The sequence below is a fragment of the Nicotiana tomentosiformis genome, chromosome 6 (genome assembly GCF_000390325.3).
Source record: "Nicotiana tomentosiformis chromosome 6, ASM39032v3, whole genome shotgun sequence".
Lineage (NCBI taxonomy): Eukaryota > Viridiplantae > Streptophyta > Magnoliopsida > Solanales > Solanaceae > Nicotiana > Nicotiana tomentosiformis.
This window is the reverse complement of record NC_090817.1, coordinates 10,931,299-10,953,866: the sequence shown is the minus strand read 5'-3', so window position 1 is coordinate 10,953,866 and position 22,568 is coordinate 10,931,299. Positions and strand designations below refer to the sequence as shown.

Genomic DNA, 22,568 nt, shown 5'->3' with positions numbered 1-22,568 from the left:
CAACTTCCAGAGAAAATAATTGAGTTCACCTACTAAGACCTAATGAGAAAGAAGAGAATAAAAAACCACAATACATATAGATCACTACTACAACAACAACCCACAATACAATAGTGGGTTATGGGGAGGGTAGTGTGTACGCAGACTTTTTCCGATAGACCCCCAACTTCCTCCTTCAAAGAACTCTCCACCTTACTCTTGGGGTGACTCAAACTCACAACCTCTTGGTTGGAAGTGGAGGGTGCTCACCACTAGAGCAACCCACTCGTCAATACATATAGATCACTACTTGAATTTTTTTTGTAACCTTCTTTTTGTTACTGTGTGTGTTCTTTTGTTTTTCCTTAATCCCAAGTTTTGTTTGTACAAAGAAATAATTAGATAATGACAAATGAAATACCAGAAATTTACTTCATTGTTGGCTTCTGTTTTTTTTGTTTTTGTTTTTCTTTCTTTCTTATAACCTTTCCCTCCACAATTTTATCTGATAGAACTCTCTAACTCCTTTAGGTGGCAATTGAACTCTAACCTCTTTTCTGCTTATAGTACTGTGTCTAATAGGAGAGTAGTTGGTTCAAGATTTACAATTGAATTCACATTGATAAAAAACTGATATCTTAGTAATTTTTTCTTGTATTATTGAGGCATATGCATGATTTACATTAGAAAGAAGTACTACCGAATGTATATAATTATTTTTTTCTATTTATTTAACCACTTAAACCTATCTAATATATAAGTCAACATAATCTCGTTTATAATTGTTCATATTCACAAGTTTAGATAACGTTCAGTAATTTTGAGTATACTACCAAGTTGATCGACGAAATAAGATTTCTTTCCATCATTTTGAGTTTGCACTTTTTCTATTTCTTTTATTATCTTCCTCACACATACGTTTAATAATACTCCCTCTATTTCAATTTATGTGAACTTATATCCTTTTTTAGTCCGTACCAAAAAGAATGACCATTTTTCATATTTGAAAACAATTTACTTTTATGCAATAATTTATAGCCACAAAATATGACTTATTTTACACTACATATTCAAAAGTCGTTCTCTTTTTTCTTAAACTATGTGCCCAGACAAATGGGTTCACATAAATTGAAACGGATGGAGTATATATGTTATTTTAAAAAGTTTTTATTAATCGACACAAGATGCATGTATGACACGAAACACATGCGATGAAATAGATGTGTGACGCACGATGAGCTAGGTTATTAAATATATTTGAGCCTTATTATAAAGTTATGTAAAACTCGGTGCTGATATCAAATCAAAAAATGCAAAACATATAAGTTAAACACTCTATGCAAATAAGTATTTACCAAATTACCTCCTACAACATATTAATATATAATGATAACATAAAAATTGAATCCAATGACTTATTAGTCCAAAAAAAACTAGGATGGTCAAATTTATGTTAAAGTAATAATGCACAGACTACAAACATCACGCCACGCATACGCCAAGCGCGCCTCTTGACTAGGTATACCGGTTTCCTACTAGCTCTACAATAGCTGGGAATAAAAGCAGCAACTAGGCTTATAGTTGGTCACATGGAATCTTCAGACCAAACAAACATTTCCGTTAAAGAAAGGAAACTAGAGTACAACTAAAGAATTCCAAGGGAGGACGATAGCTATTTACTACATCGTTTGGCTGTGTGCACTCAAGACAGTCCAGAGCAGATACCTAGCCCTCGTAGTCCGCCTCAGAGAACTTGTTCTCCGAATAAAAGACAGCAACAACTGGGTTTCCTCCAAATTTTCTGCCATTCAATCCTTGTTGAGCTCTCGAGGAACCCTCCACATCAGTGTACTCCAAAAAGACCTGAGGATAACCAACAGCGATAAATACTTAATAAACACGGAAACAAGGTTATAGCAGAAGTCTTTCAGCGGTGGTCCAAAAGCATTAATTTGAGGATTTACTAACTGTTGAAATATTATAAGTTGCTGCTGATAAAACCAAGAGATTATGTCAAAACCTGTATAGCATCCTAAGAATACTGGTTGTGTTTATATTTGCGTAGAATACTGGTGCACGGGTTTATATTTTTTTTTTAAAAGGTATATTGGTGCATAATAAATTTGTGCAGAAAGCATCATGGTGCATACTGAATTACTAACCTTTCCAACCCCTGGTGTCGGTTCACCGTCAGGCCTTGGGCGTGGGATGGCTAAATTCACTAAATTACCTGCAAATTGAAGAAAGATAGTATAAATTTTCACATTAGAAGAATTGTGAAACCCCAAAATAAATTAAGTCAATTATATTTATGGCTAAGATCATGATATCAAAGACTTGCGAAGATTTATGCCACATAAAAACATAAAAGAGCTATTAAATATAAAGCTTGAGTATTCAAAAGGAAAGAACAAGACTAGCTCTTGATGCGTCTGAAGTGACTGAATGTATTTACCAAATTTACCGCATTCAGTTCTCATATCTTCCACTATATCTTCATAGTCTTCATCATCTTTGAGCTCATCCGCGCTAACCACATTTGTTAGGCATAAGACTTTAGTCGGAGGTCCACCAGGTTGTAGCATGAGTCTCTGCAAATCAAAAGCCAAAAACAAGCCACAGGCCCAAAGATCAGTCGGCATTTCCCCTTAAGAAACAGTATAAGAATTTGACAGCCTAGAATAAATTGTCCAAACAAGCAAAGGAAAGAAACAAAAAGCAACACAGATTGAATAACAAAAGGATACACATTACCTGCAGTGCTATCTGTTGCTGAGCATGCATTAATATACTCTCCTGCTCTGGCTTAGGCTGTAAAGTACCTTGACTTGCACGTCTGACAGTAAGAGTTTTATCACCCATCTTAATCCCATTAAGAGCTGCACATGCAATATCTGTAACCGACACGTCAGAGTAAACACAAAAGGCATAGCCTTTCGAGTTTCCAGTTTCTTTATCTTTGACCAGATTAAACCCCCGAAGAGGGCCAAAGGACTCAAGCAACTCCCTAATCTGAGCTTCAGTGAAATAGTATGGCAGGCCTCCCACAAAAATACGGTCAGGACCTTCAAGCCCACCAGTGGATCCTGGTGATAATCCCACTGCAGCAAGGTTAAGGTTTGGATTCGGTTGGCTCGGACCAAGTGTTGCAGCCAGGGAGGGGTTATAATCAGTTGGTCTTCTAACTTTTACTTGTGTTCCCTACAGCGCAAAGAGACGATATTAGCACAAATTTGAGTTTCCTCCAATGTGAACTAAATATAGTCCAAGGCTGATAATACTTACAAAACAAGTCCTACATATGCAAAAGAATTAACCACTATAAAGTAAAAGGAGCCAGCAGAAAAAAAAACCAATACAAAGAAGAAATAAGACCACCAGCATTAAATACATGCCTCAGATGAAGGTAAAAATTTTAACAAATACCAGCCTATACGTGAATCCAGGCCAACCTTTCACATACTCTCTTTGCAGGTGATTCAGAAGCCAACAAACTGATCCCTAAACTAGAAAGGAAGATTACCTCAAAGATAATGCCATCTAAGGCCATGGCATTGCTGGCCTCCTCCACGGATCTCATCTCAACGAAAGCAAACTTTTTCTCATGGTTTATATAAACATTAACAACAGCATCTCCTGGAAAACACAGTGAAAAATTAAAGCATTATAGGTATGGCATAGTTGCGTTAAGACCTGAAGACAGTTCAATTTGACTAACCTGGACCAGCAGTGTTTCCACCAATTGCCGACATAACATGATTAAAGTAGGTAGCCACTGACTGCACAACAATAAAATATTATCAGAAGACAGATTATAGCCCAAATAAGTAAAATACATCTCATTTGTAAGTTCAAAATTTATTGAACTAGTGGTTTACTAGTTCTAGAAATAATTCTTCTCTTTATAGAAGACAAAAGAAGTCACAAAACTTTCAACATAAGAATAGACTAATGTTAGAAATAAGCCAAACCCAAATTTGAAGGACCCCATATAAAGTATAATTTCTACCATCTCTATAATTTTTATATGTGTTTCCTCTCATCTTTTTCAAGATAAAAAAAGGTTTCCTTCTCCCATAGCTAGTATATTCCTCGGGCATACACCTATATATATTCCTTAGTTCATTTGCCTATACAAATGAGGCCCTTTGTGTTTGTTGGTGAACATTTTGGCACTGTAAAGATTCAATATTTCTCAGTAAATGACTTAAATGCATCTCTCAAGGCTCATTAAAAGGCTAGAAAGGCTAGGAAAAAATGGAGAAGTTAATGAAGTGGCATTCTAGATGCTTATCCAGAGAATGCTTGAATCATGATGTCAAGTTTCACATGAATTTCTAAGTCATTGTTTCAGCTGATAACTGAAGCAATTTCTCGAATTAGACACTGGTATCGTCTAGGGAAAATATAGACAGAAAAAGTGAGCTAAAACTAAGCTGAAGCTGCAAGAGCGATTCGATTGAAAATGAAAGCAGGTCTGTAGCCCATGACATTCAAGCCACCCCCATCCATGCCAAGAAAATGATAGATTCAAATAAGTTATGAAGAAGGGATGACTAATGATGGAATTGAGTCAAATATATACGAAAACCACCAGCAGACTAACGAACTAAGGTAACTCTTTGACTACCAAATTTTCTGAATATATAAGTAAAATAATCAAAACATCTGAACTAAATAGGATGAAGAAAAATTACCTGTTCATTTGCACTCGGAGGAAGTCCACCCACATAAACTCGCCTTGCATGTCTAGTTGCCTGAGAAATAAGCACTCTCAGAAAATCACCAATTTTTTTAAAAAAAGAATTCCACCAGAAATTCTGATGCTAAAATATTTCCTCAAGTCTATTGAAATTACCCTTCAACCTCGAACTGTAGGCCAAATTTGAGAATTTAGAAAGCATGACATTATAATTTTTCTAAAATTAGATAAGACGGAAAGAACAAGATCCTGTTGCAGAGCATCCAGAAAAACTCAAGACAAATGCTGTAATTTCATCTTTTAAGTGACCATTTTGAAATCTCGTCATATTAATTAGAGCATCTAATTGAAGCAGACAAAGAGCTACTAATGGAACATTGAACAAAATGAAGAGGTTAAGGAGACAACTAAGACCTGCTGAGTCATTGCCTGGACTGGCATAACAGGAATAGCTCCAAGCTGCCACAAACAGAGAGAAGTTTTAAAATCATTCAAAAAATAAGAACAAAATATTGTTCCCACTTTCAAAAGGGAGAAAATACCTGTGCAGATGCCAAAGGGAACATGTTAGGAAAAATTCCTGGCATAGCTGGGGCAGTGGCAGGAAGTTGACCTGCAGGAGCATCTTATAGGGATAAAATGAGGATATTTTCTTTGTTTATCAATGAGAAGGACCTTTAAACACATAAATCTGTTTACTTCGGCTGCTAAAATTAGAACAATTTTTAGGTTTCCTCAAAATAATCTTCGGTAAATATTACAAAAGTAATTCACAATATATTCAGGTATTGGAGAAATTACTTGAAAGCTACCAAATAACAAAAACCCTGGTTGAAGATGAGTGAGACCTTTTATTGTCTTCCTTGAACATAAAAGCTAGAGCGGTTGGCTCACGCCCATTGTCAGCACAGTGGGGCTACTAGCCCAACGTTGCCTTCTTAGAACATAAGATAAGACATACTAAACAAAAAAACAACACCAAAGACAACAAAAAAAAAAAATCTTCTCAGTCTCAGGGTTATTTCACCAAGTAAACAATTGAAATAGAATATGAACAGTCAAACAATTGAAATAAATGTGAGCATCCAATCTAGCAACATACCAAAATGAAACCATGAATTTTGATAAGAACTTTCCACACTACATCCAAAAGAAAAAAAGTAACAGTTACCAAAATGTTGCCTATATAAAAGAAATCAGTAAGTACCTGTAACAGCAGGAGCACTAGGTAACAGAGCAGAAGTAGGAGGTGCCATGTCAAACCCGCTGATCCTTTTGCTGCAAGCATAATCAGTACGAACAGTTAGAGACATGCTAATACAAACCTTTCAATAAAGGAACCACAGTAACTGACTCCCCTCCCCTCCCCCCCCCCCAAAAAAAAAGAAAGAATGAAGAAACCTATAGTATTACTAGTATTGTTAAAAAGAAAAAGAATGAACAATTAAATTATCTTCACCAACGAAATTATATTATCTTCACCAACATAACTAGTAATGTTATATCTACAATTTCCGTCCCCAACTGAGTCTCTTTCAATTCATCCAAGCTACTAGGTACTAACTCATTTTTTCTAATGTACGACAGAGCTAGCTTGACGCACCTCCACTATTTAGGTACCTGCATCCTTCCAATAATACAGGTACCGGTAACTATGGCTAACATGGCTTAGATCGATGGAGAGAAATCAACAAAAAAAATTATCTGTTCAGATTTGAATCCCAGTCATCCGTTGTCTTTGTTTCAACTTCATCGACTTACACACCCTCGGTGCTCCAAGATCTTAGGTTATTTAATTGTCCTTTTATAATAACCATCATAACCAATCTCTTCTACCCTCACCACCCCTCGCCAAAGGGAGTGTCCCATTTCTCAAACTAGTTACCTAACAGAAGAGTGAGGATATTTTAGCTCAATCTGCTGAGTAAAAAGATCAATGCTAATGGAGGAACTAATATTACATGCATGAAACTGATTATTCTACGGGAACCATAATTGCACTCATAGCTGAAATCAGACAAACAATTTCCGGATTAACAGCTACTACTACTACTACTACGCCTCAATCCCAAACAAGTTGGGCTCGACTAAAAATAAAATGACCCGGACCAGCATAAGTGCAATTCTGACATTCCTCAACATAACCAAAGAAAAAAAGTACCATAGTCTATGCAATAGAGAGCAATCCCAAAGGACTGCCAATTATCAGTTTTTCATAGACAGCAGAGAACTTACCTTTTGGAGCGTGAACGAGAGCGAGAACGTGATTTTGATCTATGACCAGATTTTCCTCTTGAGTGAGATCTGTGTCCACGCCTTTCCTCTCTATCTTTGTCATAGGATTTTGACCTGTGTCTATCTCTTTCCTCTCTATCCTTGTCGTACGATTTGGACCTGTGTCTATGACCTTCCTCTCGCTCTCTCTCAAAAGATTTTGACCTATGTCTATACCTCTCATCTCTATCTCTATCATAATCTTTCTGCCTGCACCAACAAATAAATCACACAGACATGAATGCATGGCTTGTCTCCAACCAGAAGTAAGTGAAAAACAGAAGTGCAAAACAACCAATGCGATGGCACATATATCAGCAATTCTACCACAACTGATTAAAATGAGCAAATGATTACCAGTATTCCTGGCCCTCAGGACCATCAGAAATGGTAGCATCATCATCTCTATCTCTAGTCCTACGCCTCTCACTTCGATCTCTGTGGCGACGATCCCGATCCCTTTCCTTGTCTCTGCTCCTATCTCTATCCTTATCATGTCCTTTGTCCCTCTCCCTGTCCCTGCTTCTTGACGACTCCCTTTCATTTTCATAATCACGGGAGCTGTGCTGAAAGATGTAAAATCATTGGAAATGTTAATCAAAAACAGAAGCAATAAAGGGGAGCAAGTAACAACCAGATGTTAAACATATGAAAAGCATAATTTTGTAGCATCCGACTACACAACTCTGATTTATTTCTGCAGGAAATTATAAATTAACAACTCCACCTGAAAGAACAATCATAAAACGAAACCTACATATGCAAAGAAGATATTCTAGTGAATCCAATATTTCACTAAAATCAGAAGGAACCTGCAATGACTGACCTATATAAAACCCCAATTCTTACATTTGCTCTGCAAAGTATTCATTTCCATGATGTGCTGTTCTACTAAGGATAAAACCCATCAACCAGCGTTCACCTTGCACCCATTTATCCAATATAAGATTGATAAAACTAACCAGGTTTCAAATGACTCACAGATACCAAACTGATTCGCCTCGTAGAACTATTAACATGACCAAAAGAACATTAATTTGCTGTCCCCTTCTGCATGGTCTTGACCATAAACAAAAACAAATGCCATTTTGAGGCCAGGTGTGCCCACCAGGGGTGAGGATAGGAGGAACTTAATCCTAGCTCCACATTGTCAAACTTAATTTTGAAAAAGAGATACTATAACACAAGGTCATCACAAGGTAAACAATTAATCACATGCTAAGGATAATTTTCTACTCAATTGTTAGCCTCTTCCTACATATAATCAAAAGAAGAAGCTTTAAAAAATATGTTGGAGCAATACGCATTAAAAAAGTCGACGGACTATAACCCAACCAAAATCAAATGTTTCCTTTGACAAGTCTTGCCTAAGATTAAAATATACGCTAAATAAAAACAGTTCCAAAAGTTGCAATTTCATTAAAAGTTGACCATAATAGCATTGAATAGCCACAAATTTCATCATACCTTAGAGCTTGATCTTCTACTCCATAAATATATATAGAATATGACTAAAAATAACTACTACTGTTGTTCCGGTTTATGCGACATTATTTCTTTATTAGTATGTTCCAAAGAGAATGATATATTTTTATATTTGAAAACAATCTAATAAACCTCCATTCTATCATTAATGAGAAGTTACATAACCACACAAGTCTTATGGCGTTTTTTTTTTTTTTTTGATAAAGTGATTTCAATAGATGGCATCAAGAAGATACAAGAAGTACAAATCTTATGGCATGTTGAAAACCACAAGTTTTAAAAGTCTTCATTTCTTTCGTAAACTTCGTGCAAATCAAACTATTTACCTTTGGCCGTCACGCTATTCTACAATCAACCATGCTAATTATGCTAAAGATAGCCCTGATAGATCTCTACGACCTACCTCAACACGGTGTTATTAAAAGTGAGCGCTTCTCGCTTAACGAGGCGCAACCCTTGCGCTTTTATGCCCTAAACCGAGGCATGGGTTAAAAAGCGCACACTTCAGGCCCAAAAGCGAGGTGAGCGAGAAAAGCGAAAAAAACTAGCTTAAGCGAGGTCGACGAATGCCTAGGGTTTTATTTTAAACATCTCTTCCTCTTCTCTTGAGTGTTGCGACTTCTTTCAAGGTAAGTTTTCTCTTCTCTTCTCTTCCTCCTCTTCTCTTCCCTACTTTACCTGTTTCCTCTCGACTCCTCTTCTCTTTTCTCTTCGTCTCTTTTTTCTCTTCTTGTTTTCTATTTTTTTTTATTCTTCGACTAGCAGCAGTTATTTTCTATGTTCTGCCCTTCTTTTTTCTTTGTTCTGCTCTAGGTTTTTTTTTCTTCTCAAATGCGATGACACTTCTAAGAGTTTGTAGATCTTGTTGATGAATAGTATGCTCCCTTTGTGATTTGGTTTTGCATTTGCTTAATATGTTATGACTTATGAGGATTATTGACTATCTAGTCCTGGTATCTATTATTTACTTCTTAATTTAAGAATGTAAAGATTTGCTTAATATGTTATTTTTATTGAGTTCTTGGCCATTTATCTATGCATATTTAATATTTTTTTTTATTTTTGTATTAAATTGCTTTTCACATGAAGAAGCTGGAATAGCTCAGTTGGTTAGAGCGTGTGGTTGTTAACCACAAGGTCGGAGGTTCAAGCCCTCCTTCTAGCGTTTCTGACCCCACGTGTGGGATTGCACTGGGTTTGTTGTTGTTGTTGCGTTTCACATGGGGAAAAAAACGCGCTTCGCTTTACGCTTCTCGCTTAAGGTGAAGCGAGGCCTCGTTGCTTTTTTCCGCTTCTCGCTCTCCAAAACACTGCTTCAACATAAGAAGTCAGAGATAACGGCTATTCAGTTAGCTGCTGAAATCTGTGTGGTGACTGAGACTGATTCAACCATTGCTAGGCTGATGATGATACAAGATGTGTCCCACCTATCCGAGTCTCAAGGACTAAAGGTATAGCATTACTTTTAACAGACACATGAAAGCTAGGTCTCTACTCCTACTTCACGAGACGGAGGAAGTAATTATCAAAAAACTCATCATACCTTAGAGCTTGATCTTCTCCTCCTCTCTTCTTCTCCATTATCCACACCGGCTGTTTCGTTCTCACCACCAGTACGACTAGGCGTGAGCTGACTGCGCCCATTTTCATGGGAGTCCATAGATGATTTAGAGTAGAACACCTGAAAATTAAGCTAAAATGTGTAAGGACCACAAACTTACCTAAGACCAACTAAAACACACATGGATTAATAGCACTTTTAAGTCCCTCGGTTATTGATAAATTCTGATTTTGATCCTTGTGATATATGACTGAATCCATTTAACCTTCAATTAGTTAAAAATGTGTGTTTTTGGTCCCTTTTTGTGAAATATATGTTATATTTAGACTATTTTTAGAACTATATTACCCTCAAATATGAAGTAACAGTACTAACTTACTGTAACACATGAGTAATTAAATGGTGTAGTGGTCACTAATTCTGGTAATTTGTGAATATTCACGAGCAAAAGGATGAAATGCGCACATTTCAATTAATTGAAGGTTACATGTGTTTAGTAAGATATAATACAGACTAAAATTAGAACTTGTCATTAATTGATGGACCAAAAGTGCTATTAACCCAATTTTCATCATGTCGCCACTTCTAAGCTCTATCCTGATAGTTCATAATTCAGTTGGTGCGAATTCAAAGGATACGAAATACGATACATTCTATCATCAAAACAAATTTTGAGAATAAAATTTATCTTAAGAAAACATGTAAATTTCCCCTGATTAGGTAATTGCACTCTCACAAGTCAATAGAACAGAAACCTATGGGTATATCTATGTGTGTATATGTAGAGAGAGATAATATATGTAAGTATGTATATATACTGAGAGAGAGAATGCAACAAACCAGCGAACGGCTGTACTGCTCCGGCAAGGCGAACCGGGAAACTGCACGGCGATCGGCTAAACTAGTGCTAGGGTTTGTGAACGTGTTGGAGAAAGCAAAGTGTAGGGGGGGGAAATGTGAATTAAGCAATTCTATTATGGTTCCAAAAACTACGGCGTTTAAATGGGCCGTTGAGCTGTGTAAATGGGTCTTGAAATTATGAATCATGTAATTGGACAGCTTGGGGCGCTAATCGCTATTATTTGCTTTTGGGCTTACAAAAGGAGCATGCATACCGCTAGTGGAGGCAAAATAGATTAAAACAATAGACACTTTCATAAATAACTATTGTTTGGAGACTTATTGCTCGGCGTAGCTATAATTAGCTAATTACATACCGTAGCTACTAATTGCTTGTCATGGGATGTATGTCGTTGTATTCAATTCGGATGTATACACTATATTCAATTCAGTTATATTTATTCTTAACTATTTTATATTGTATTCAATTTCAGTGTATTCAATTCGATTATATTCAAACAACAAAAAATCAAAAAAACATTATTATTTGGTTGTATTCAATTCAATGCATTCATTTGTAACTGCTTTTACACTATATTCAATTTACTAAATTTGATTTGGTTGTATTCAAACAACAAAAATTCACAAAAATAGGGATCTGCCACAAAAAAAACTTCAAAATACATAAATACATGCGAAAATACAAAAACATAAACTGTATTTGCATTGAAAATTATAAAATATAGTCAAACTTCTCTATAACAACCTCGTTTGTTCCGATATTTTTTGGGTGTTATAGTGAAGTGCTGTTATAGAGGACATATACTATAACATAAGATAAAAATCGATTCCGAGAAAAAATTGGTTTTTATAGTGAATGGTTGTTATATACAGATGTCGTTATAGAGAGGTGTGGTTGTACACTCAAATTTGAGTATATTTGTACATAATGCAATGTATTTGTATCATTGTGTGTGACTCAATAGCAAAGAAGAGAATAAAGTTCACCAGAGATGACATGTTCCAGCCAAATAAAATACATTACTGATTGTCGGTTCCTTATTGATACATGCTGAGATTCTCGTCGTAATATCCGACCGGTCACGGATATTCCGGTATTCTGTTGGCTATGCTAATAATATTTCTTCGAGCTCGTTTGAGGCTAGGATCGATTCCGGGATCACGGCCTCGATATTCTCGAAGGCAGGCATTCTGCCCCCAGATTCTAGCCCGGTGGGACTTGGGGTCGATCTTCAGTCATTTATTGTCATGTTTCGAGTCTGACCTACCATGTCGTAGGCGAGCTCGATTTTGATCATATAAAGATAGTCCCTTCAATTTTTCGGAGAGTAGACGACGAGAAACAACACGAGCTTCCGATTCTTACTTCGATACCCCGTGACAGAAATGACAAAACAAATGAAACGTCTCGTCAGACAAGTTTTAATGGCATTAAATGCATGTCAGTCGTCGGTCGGTCATTCCTGGATGCGAACCGCCGCTGAAATACTATAAATACCTCTACCTTTGTTCATTTTAACTTTACATTCAAATCTTCTACCCTCATATCTTTGAAATTTAAATATTTCCCAGCAATTATACTCTGGTTTATTTGAGACCCTTTGCAAGAACTTTTGTACATCTCCACCTCAAGCCAACAAGTACACTCCTTCAACTTCCTCTCTTCCTCAAATTTTCTTTCATTTTTTAAAGAAATGGTAAAGACTTCAAAAATCGTTCCCCAAAAAGAAACACCTTCTACTTCGCGGTCGGCTACTGAGTCCGAAAAAACTATTTCGCATATTGTCGTCGATGAACCAGTACCGGACCCCCCTTTGAAAATGTTCATCCTCGGATGATGCTCGATAACCGCCAATTTCAAGGTTGAAAAACTTTCCTCCGTACAAGGCCGGTGTGAGGAGGTCTCGAGATACATATGCTCGATCACTGAAGAAGTCCTCCCTATGGTCCTAAAAGACTGTAACTAGCCGTTAAGGGCATAGTGATCCCTGACCCCGATAAAACTATCACCACCCATGTCGAGGGATACCAAAGTGTTTGCATTTATACCTTTACATTGGGCCCGATGGACTCGGTCATCGTTGAATTCTACAAGTGGTACGAGGTATGCCTCAATCAGATTCATCCTTCACTTGGGAGGATCGCGATCCTCCTCTGGTTCTTCGTGAGCAGAATCGATGGCTGCTCATTCACCGCCAACCATCTTCCACGCTTGTACAATCCCTGAATCTTCCAATGGGGACTGATAAAGCTCGTTCACTGGGCCAGTAAGGCTCCGTTCTCGAGTATTAATGAACATCGGGATCGGGGTTGGCAAGGTTGTTTTGTATGAGTGAGGATTTCGGACCTGATCCTAGTTGAGCGCATGCCATTCCCCGAGAAGTGAAATCCATCACGTAAGTACAATTTTATTTCCGAAAATCAATTTTATACTTATTTCCTTCTTTCTTATCGGTGTTTTGTGGTTGTGCAGCCATCGCTCGGGTCTCGAATGTTGTCCCTCGACTCAAGGAGTGGGTTGAGGGCATCGTATCACAGATGCCTTACTCCGAGCGCTCATGGCGCAAGCTCTCGAAGGGTCGTTGGGAGGCCCGTTCCCATGGTGGACTTCTTTCCTGAGTATGTAACATTTAGATTCCTCTTTTATCATTAAGTCCTTACTCCATTTACTTCTTTTCGCAGGTTTATCCAAGGATGTCGAACTGAGGCCTCCAGCCGACAGCAAGGACTTACCTATCGAGTTCTCCGAGCTCGGAGAAGAAGAAAACAAAAAGAAGGCTGGTGCACAAGTCCAAATAAAGTACCAGCTGTCACGACCCAAAATCACGTGACCGGCACCCGTCACACTACCCTACCCATGTGAACCAAACCATGTGATGCACCTAAATCATATGCATGAAAACCAATTTAACTGCGGAAGCTCCTTGAAAGTCATATACATTTTCAAGTTAAATGATAAAATATTTTCCAATTCAAAATCACACATGGCGCCTTTCATGATAATAACAATAAGACTAGGTAAAATAAATATATTTTCATGAATGTCTTGTACAACCCCGTTACTACAACATTTCACAACTATCTATAGAGCCTTTATACTAAAAAATAGAACCAACAGTTGTAGTAATTCCAACAAAATAAAATAAGGAAGAACATGATAGCTACCACGAAATAAAAGTGGTGCTTCATAATACCTCAGAAAGAGAGTCATCCTAGCTTGACTGCATGCCACGTATCATACATCATCCTGAAACATGTAAATTAAGCAGGGCCCTGGAGAGGGGCCCCCTAAGGAGTACACCACATCAGTACTCAATAAGTGTCATAGACTCTCTCTAACTTAAGTTCTTAGGACAAACTTTATAAAAATAATGCACCAATATTTGATGTAAAACGATAAGAATTTTATCAATTCATGACCCTTGTTATTTTAAATAACAACCAAGTGAAATATAAAACATAATATAAACTTTTAAAATATTTACACCAATCCAGGATTTTGGATAAAATCATACAAAATTATGCCATTTGCTTTTTAAGTCATCGGAATCACTTTCGGCTCCTTAGGCCTAAACATAAGAAAATTATCCTTACCTTTCACTGGGAGTACTATACCATCACCAACATAAGAAGGTCAACTAAGTTATGTACCTAGCGGAAAGTATCATTACCCTACTTGCTCAGGTCGTTTCATCGTAGTGTTGTACGAATCGACTCAGCCATGCTAATAATAGCACAAAATAGTACTCTCTCGAGGGAGAGCACTCTGCCGTAGTCTATACCACAAAGTGGCCATCTATGCCTACACCGACATGGGTAGTTTCATGACAACGAACACAATATATCCGAAGTTAATCCCGGTGAACACAAGTAACTCCCAAAATATTTGATACTTCAAAAATAAATTCATAGCATAGTAGCTTCAAATGATCTATTTTTATCAACTCATAGCATTTATAAAAAATCTAAATCATTTGAACAAAAAATAAATAAACAACCTTTTACATGCTAAAGCCTTTAGCAATTTAACATAAATCTTTAAAAGATACCACATATGTTATTCTGTTCGTCAATTTCCAAAAAAAATACTTTCACGAAAATTTATCTTTAGCACTCAAATATGTATACTATTGTAAATACGTAAGTTTTGATAAAAACTTATTACATTTACCTTGAGTGTCATTTTGCCAGCAAGATTTAAAATAAAATTTTATAAAACAACATGACACTACATATGCAACATAATATTTTAATACATGGAGACATCCGTACTTGTTTGTCCCCAGAAGCACGAAGGCACATTTGCAAACAACTTAAGTATTTAACTTGAAACATGCTTTTAGAGAAAGTCCCTTAAGAGGAGTAAGTTTTAATCAACTTACCTCGCTTTCACTTTATTCACATTCACAAGCTTTCAATCCTCCTCCATCAATCCAATATTGATTAAAATGCTCAACATCACCAACAAGTCGATATCTACAATTAGATATCCTAATTACATTAAAATATGACCTAAGATATTAATCAACATCCATATATGGCTCATAAGTTGGCTACAAGCCCCCAACAACTCAAATCGCCAAATAGTTTTACATGCTAGACCATTCAACTTTATTCTTATATTTTGATACCCATTTGAAGTAATTAATGATACTACATCAATTGTCCATTGCCATCAAGTTACTATTCATCATCTTCCATAATCAACACTTGCAAAATATATAATTCGGGTGATTACTTAGTTGATCACTTCCATCTTTTTCTAACAAATAATTCCATAGGTTCATTGTATTCATAAATTTTATCGCCAAAATTACCATTCATCTTCTCTCTTATTTTCTCAAAAGTACTATTCATGCCATGAACTAGAGTTTTATAATATAATCTTTCAACCATTAAAACTTGTAACAAATGCTTCAAATACTTCTAACTACTCATAATAAACGAGTTTGAAGCATTGAAATTACCTCTAGTAGCTCAATCTTGAAAAATCACAACTTTGGTGATTTTAGTATTCTTGAGGATTTGATGATGAAATCTACCACTTGGATGTAAGAATGATGTTAGAACTCATGTATATTGAGTAAGAATCAACCAAAAATATCATTAACAACTTAACTTAGTTGATTAGACTTTATTTGAGCTCAAAATTGCCCCTTCATCTCAAGAACACTAACCCCCAAATACTCAAAATACTCTCCTCCCCCGACCTTTTATTTATAGGCCCAGATTTCTGGGTTTTGAACGCGGCCTCGGATGCTTCGCATCCCCCAATTCACTCATCTTCGAATATCGGATGTGGACCTGGATGTTATGGCAGCACTTCACTGCCAGTATTTCTTTTGGACGCAGCCCCGGATGCTTCGCATCCGCAGACTCCTCTGCTAGTCTATGGTAATTTGGTCATAACTTCTTCTAGGAATGTCTAAATGACAAATGGTTTGAAGCATTAGAAACCAGACTCGGAGATATTTTATTTGATAGGTTGTCCATCAAATATATATATATATATATATATATATATATATATATATATATATATATATATATATATGCTCGTCCAAAGTTTGGTCTTGTGCGTACTCATTAGGAACTTTAGTCTATCATGTAATTTCCAACTTGACTTGGACTTAGGGCGATCCTTAGACCTCACATCACTTATAATATGCCTCGTACACTTATTATCATATTAATAGTCCTCGTCTGCACACAAAATAATATAATTAACGCATATCAACTTTCTTAATATCGCTTAAGCACTTCGAAATTTTCTGGGGTGCTGCACCAACGCTCGAGAACCATCCTCGGATTCACTCTACCGGCTGAGAGATGAATTCAAAGAAGAAGGAGAAGCTTTTGATCTGGTGGCCCGCGTGCGATCGCAACTCGAGGGGCAAAGGGCCTCCAAACTAGAGAGAGGCGGGCCGATTTGCCTCGAGCTAGGGAGGCCTACAATGAGGTTGTGGTCGAGGCTTCTGGGGGTGTGAGCAATGCCCGAAGGAAGCACACGGTGTGATAGACATCACTTGGTCGCCCCTCGTTCACTGAGTCCATGTATAACGAGTCTAAGACAGTGAATGGATGTCCCAACGAGGGGGCCCACGGGGCGGACAACCCCTTTCACGACTTCTTTGATGGTGTGGAATCGTCACCGGGTTGGGTGACTTAGAGGCGCCGAAGAAGAGTCCATCTTCGAGGGCAAGCGAGCCTTCTTCAAGCCCGAAATTGATCAATTTCCCAGCTCTGAATGTGGATTCTGCCCGAAAGTGACCGATCGTCATCTCCATTGCTCATGAGTCCCCGGTTGTTTTGACCTCGGTCATTCCTCCTTTCATTTCTCATAGGATTCCGCCCAGAACCACTACTTCTTCGGTATCCATTGTACGACTAATACCGATCCCTATTTGATCTTGGTCCACGATCGATGTCTCTCTTGACTCCGTCGATGGTTTTGACGAGATACATGGATCTGGTAGGGGGGCCAAGCTGATCATCTTCGGCCTTGATTTTTGATTGATACCGGTTGTAGACATCGGCCCAAGTGACAGCTGGATATTCTACCAAGTTTTGCTTCAACTACTGCGAGGCCAACGAGCTCCGAATGTTGAGTCCTTAGGTGAAAGCCTGAACGACCCAATCATCAGCGACCAGCGACATGTCCATCCTTTCCATTTGAAACCGTGACACAGACTTTCTGTGCATCTCATTATCCTTCTGTTTTACTGTCATGACCCAAAATCCTAACATGTCGTGATGGCGCCTATCTCGATACTAGGCAAGCCGACGACCTCAATAAACCACGATTTCTTTTAAGTTTGAAAATATAATATTTAAACACAATCCACAAGTCTCGCAAATACCGATACAAACAGTCCCAAAACCTGGTGTCACTGAGTACATGAGCCTCTATACATTACAAGTCTGGAAAATGTGGTCTATAGTAATTTGAGACCAAATACAATAAACAAAAGTATAGGGAAGGAGAGACAAGGTCTGCGAAACATGGCAGCTACCTCTGAATCTCCAAAAAATCGACTGTGTGAAAGAATCAACACCCACTGTATCCGGGATCACCTGGATCTGCACACGAAGTGCATGGTGTAGTATGAGTACAACCAACTCAATAAGTAACAATAATAAATAAAAAAACTGAAAGTAGTGACGAGTTTCTCAACTAAGTCTAAAACAAGTACTTTACAATATAAAAGAGTAGGCATGCTCTCAAGTTCAACATTTAAAATTTCACTAAAATTTCATATCAAGTTTGACCGAAACAGAAAATAATTTTTTTCCAAAATTTCCAAAATAGTGATATATGACAGCTGAAATGCAGCAAATAATGGAATCAATGCATCATCTCAGAGTAATAGTCACTCAGTCCTCCCATTACTCCAACATCACAGTCACTTTTTCCTCACAATCACTCTTTCCTCACAGTCGCACATTCCTCACAGTCACTCATCATTCGACACTCGCACTAGGCACTCGCACTCAGTAGGTACTTGTGCTCACTGGGGGTGTGTACAGACTCCAGAGGGGCTCCTACAACCCAAGCGCTATATCAAACCAATCATGGCATATAACAATGAAACATGTTGCGGCGCGCAGCTCGATCCCATAAATATCCTCACAATTAGGCCCTCGGCCTCACTCAGTCATCAACCTCTCCAGTCTCTCGGCTCTCAGAAATCATGACAAGCACCCCAACGACAATGATATGATGCATCAATAATGAATAAGAAAGACTGAGGTAAAAATGTGCAAATAGAACTGTGTCTCAGTGCAAAACAACAATTTAGCAGATAATTTCACAAGTACACTACCTATGTGGGTCCCAACAGTGTAAACATATGATTTAAACATGATTCATAGATTAATTTCTCTAATACGGGGAAAATGTATGGATATCAACCGATTTTCAACTACATAGTTTCATGGAATTGACCAAGTCATGATTTCTACGGTGCACGACCACACGCCCGTCACCTAGCATGTGTGTCACCTCAAAACCAATCACATAATACATAATCCAGGGTTTCATACCCTCAAGACCAAATTTAGAACTGTTACATACCTCAAACCATGTAATTTTTTATTCTGCAATGTCTTTGCCTCGTGAATTGGCCTCCAAACGCCTCGAATCTAGCCACAAATAATTTGATTCAGTCAATAAAATTTATTGGAATTAATTCCATAAGAAAGTACTAGTTTCCCATCAAAATCCGAAATTTAGCTCAAAAATCGCCTCGGAACCCGACAAAAGTTACAAAATTCGGAAGCCCATTCAACCACGAGTCTAACCATACAAATTTTACCAAAGTCCGACCTCAGCTCAACCTCCAAATCTTTAAATCCCTAAGTTCAAACCCCCGATTTACATATAAAAAATGTAATCTAGTCGGATTATTCGATGATAGTTCAATATTATGGAGTAGAAATTATCACAAGGGACTTACCTCAAGTTTTTCCGTGAAAACCTCGCTCAAATATTGCCCAACCCGAGCTTGAGTTCCCCAAAATGGCAAAAGCTCGGAACCCCCTCTGTTTTTGTACTGCCTAGGGGTTTTCGCACCCGCGGCGAAACTCTCGCGCCTGCGGTGTCCGCACTTGCAATGGATTTCTTCGCGCCTACGGTCTTCGTACCCGCGTCAAAATTCTCGCGTCTGCGATAAATTTCTTTGCGCCTGCGGTCTTCGTACCCGCAAAAAATTTCTTTACACCCGCGGTGCCTGGCCAACCCATGCATTTCCGCTTCTACGACTCATGCCTCGCTTCCACAAGCTCGCATCGACCCTTTTTCGCACATGTGTGATCGCATCAGCTGCCCAGCTGCTTCAGCTCCTCCTCCAAATCCAAATTCAATCCGTTATGTATCCGAAACTCACCCGAGGCTCCCGGGACCCCTCCCAAACATAGTGACAAGTCTTAAAACATCATACGAACTTAGTTGAGCCTTTAAATCACATCAAATAATGCTAAAAACATGAATCATACCCCAATTCAAGCCTAATGAACTTTGAAACTTCCAATTTCTACAAACGATGCCGGAACCTATCAAATCAAGTCTGATTGACCTCAAATTTTGTACACAAGTCATAAATGACAAAATAAACCTATTAAATTTTTCAGAATAGAATTTCGACCACGATATCAAAAAGTCAACCCCGGTCAAACTTCCCAAAATTTTGACTTTCGTCATTTCAAGCCTATTTCCATTATGGACCTCCAATTTTTTTTTTATAGACACGCTCCTAAGTCTAAAATCACCATACGGAGCTATTGGAATCATTAGAATTCAAATCCGAGATCGTTTACACATAAGTCAATATTCGGTTAACTTTTTCAACTTAAGTTTTTAATTATGAGACTAAGTGCCTTATTTCACTCCGAAATCCTTCCGGACCCGAACCAACTAACCTGGTAAGTTATAAAACAACTGTAAAGAATAACTTGAGCAGTAAATGGGGGAAAAGGATTATAATACTTAAAACGATTGACCGGGTCGTTATATTTACTTTGAAAAGGTATGACTTTCTGGTCTCAACCTTGATAGCCTCGGCGTCTGCCTTTACGAAGGAATCTACAAGCATAGAAAATGAGTAAATAGAAGTAGGAGGTAAGTTGTGATAGCATATCATAGCTCTTTTTGACAGGGTCTCCCCGAACTTTTTCAACAAGACAGACTCGATCTCATCATCCTCCAAGTCGTTCCCTTTGATGGCACACGTATAGGAGGTCACATGCTCATTTGGATCGATCGTTTTGTTGTACTTAGGAATCTAGGGCATGCGGAACTTCTAAGGAATCGTCTTAGGAGGGAAAGGTTTTTGAAATAACTTCTTGGAATCGAGGCCTTTTAATATCGGCGGTGCCCCTGGGATTTGGTTGACCATAGAGTTGTAGGTTTCCACATTTTTGTCGGCAGCTTTGATCTTCTTCTCCCCTGATTCTACCCGTTTCGTTAAGTTTCTCCAGCATCTCTATGATTTCGAGGTTGGTCCCCGATTCATTTTCATTTGGCCTCTCTTCGATCGGTTCGTTTCTGCGGGTGACTTCCCGGAATGGATCAGGTTTAATTTTGCTCGGTGCGCGGCTTTGGTTCTGTAGAAGGGCTATCGTTGTCTGTTGAGCCTGCAACATTTCAAAGATCACCCATAAAATTGATCTCGTCCCCTCCATTGTCTTATGTATTTTGGGCTGCTGATCGGGCTTCACCACAGATGCTATTCTCAGGGTCGGTAGGCAGATTTGCGTTGATGGCCATATGCGAGTTGGCGTCAATCGGGTCAGCGACCAGAATTCCGACGGGAACAACGGGTGGTGTCTCGCTATTGGGCACTAAGTTATTTTCACTATGATGACCGGACTCATCGCCAACATGTAGAGGTGCTGACTGGGAGTTTGACATTTTGAGCTTTAACATGAAATTAGAGATACTCCAAAGAGCAAGTATAAAGTAGTGTGCTTTATAGAAATTTTATCAAACATCCACTATTATCCTCGGTCCCACGATGGGCACTAAACTGTTTACCCTCAAATTCGGTTAACAATTAAATTTGTAAGTGGTTTTGAGACTACACAGATTATTTTGACACGAAGCAGTAAATAAAGACAAATTAAATGAATAAGGATGAAATAAGCTCAAACCACACGAGGAAGACGTTTTAGGCCTTAATGGAATATTTGCCCTCGCTTCGGGCTCGTAACAACAAGCACTGGCGAACGAAAGCAAAAAACTAATATCCGGAAAAATAATGATATATTGCCTTGGAATACGTATTACAACGTGTGTTATGAATTATCAGACTCCCTTTATATAGTATAAGAGTCCTACTTTAGGTACAATTCTATAAAAGGTAAAAAATCTCTTGATTTACTTATTGCCAATTCCTTATTGATACGTGTCAAGATTCCCACCGTAATATTCAACCGGTCATAGATATTTCGGTCTTCTGTTGGCTATGCTAATAATATTTCTTCGAGCTCGTTCGAAGCTAGGATCGATTGAGAGATCACCGCCTCGATATTCTCGAAGGCAATCGTTCTACCCCCGGGGTCTAGCCCGGTGGGACTTGGGGTCGATCTTCACTCCTTTATTGCCATGTTTCGAGCCTGACCTACCATGTCGTAGGCGAGCTCGATTTTGATCGTATACACTAATAAAAAGATAAAAATTACAAATTGTTATAGCATTGAATAATATCAAGCGAACCATACTGAATGAGTATTTAGAGATACTCAAAATATGATTAAGGATAGATGCATTTAAACAAAGTATTTTCAGAGTATTATGTGTGGAACCCTTAGTGAAGACATGGGCAAAAAGGAAACAAACAAAATTGTAATTTGTCAAATTGAGACTCGAAAGGAATTTAACATTTCATCCAACGATTTCTTATATCTTTTTGTAATTTTTATTTATTTATCATGTTTTCTTGAATATGCTGCTAACCATAGAGAACATGAAATATATTATTTGTGATTATTGTTGAATTATGTCAGAGGACACTTTTCGTTTAGAAACTGTTAATGAAAGAGAATACCAAACATTCAAAGAAGGTATAAAACAAAGAGGGTTACTAGAATCATATATACAGAGCATGGGCAAGAGTGCTAAGAAATATGATTTATCTAAATTTGATCAGGGCCGAGATGATAATGTTGCCTTAAAATGAAAATAAATTATTTAATAAAACACTATACAAA

The 22,568-nt window shown here is 37.9% G+C and overlaps 1 protein-coding gene and 1 non-coding gene across 5 annotated transcripts; one reads left to right on the top strand and one right to left on the bottom strand.

Moving 5' to 3' along the window:
• Nucleotides 1-1,329: 1,329 nt before the first annotated feature.
• On the bottom strand, nucleotides 1,330-10,991 carry LOC104104596 (splicing factor U2af large subunit B-like). 4 transcript variants are annotated; one of them, XM_009612732.4, is made up of 14 exons: nucleotides 10,842-10,991; nucleotides 9,984-10,121; nucleotides 7,313-7,521; nucleotides 6,917-7,165; nucleotides 5,889-5,959; nucleotides 5,224-5,306; nucleotides 5,096-5,140; nucleotides 4,677-4,736; nucleotides 3,698-3,758; nucleotides 3,503-3,615; nucleotides 2,734-3,180; nucleotides 2,435-2,570; nucleotides 2,142-2,209; nucleotides 1,330-1,842 (listed from the first exon to the last, which is right to left on the bottom strand). In XM_009612732.4, exons 2-14 carry the CDS (start codon nucleotides 10,098-10,100, stop codon nucleotides 1,705-1,707), a joined length of 1,797 nt encoding a protein of 598 aa, XP_009611027.2. In that variant the 5' UTR covers nucleotides 10,101-10,121; nucleotides 10,842-10,991; the 3' UTR covers nucleotides 1,330-1,704. The 4 variants fall into 4 exon arrangements, with proteins under 4 accessions (XP_009611027.2, XP_070033201.1, XP_070033202.1 ...); XM_070177100.1 differs by having other exon boundaries at nucleotides 2,444-2,570; XM_070177101.1 differs by having other exon boundaries at nucleotides 5,224-5,294.
• TRNAN-GUU (transfer RNA asparagine (anticodon GUU)) lies at nucleotides 9,532-9,605 on the top strand. Its single transcript has one exon. It is a non-coding gene; the product is annotated as a tRNA-Asn (tRNA).
• Nucleotides 10,992-22,568: the final 11,577 nt, after the last annotated feature.

Excerpts from the sequence above, each read along its gene's own strand:
- LOC104104596 (XM_009612732.4), bottom strand. The coding sequence starts at position 10,100 with ATGGACTCCCATGAAAATGGGCGCAGTCAGCTCACGCCTAGTCGTACT. Across the intron at positions 5,960-6,916 it reads TCTCGTTCACGCTCCAAAAG|CAAAAGGATCAGCGGGTTTG; the intron begins GTAAGTTCTCTG and ends TTATGCTTGCAG. Across the intron at positions 5,307-5,888 it reads TAGTGCTCCTGCTGTTACAG|ATGCTCCTGCAGGTCAACTT; the intron begins GTACTTACTGAT and ends TATCCCTATAAG.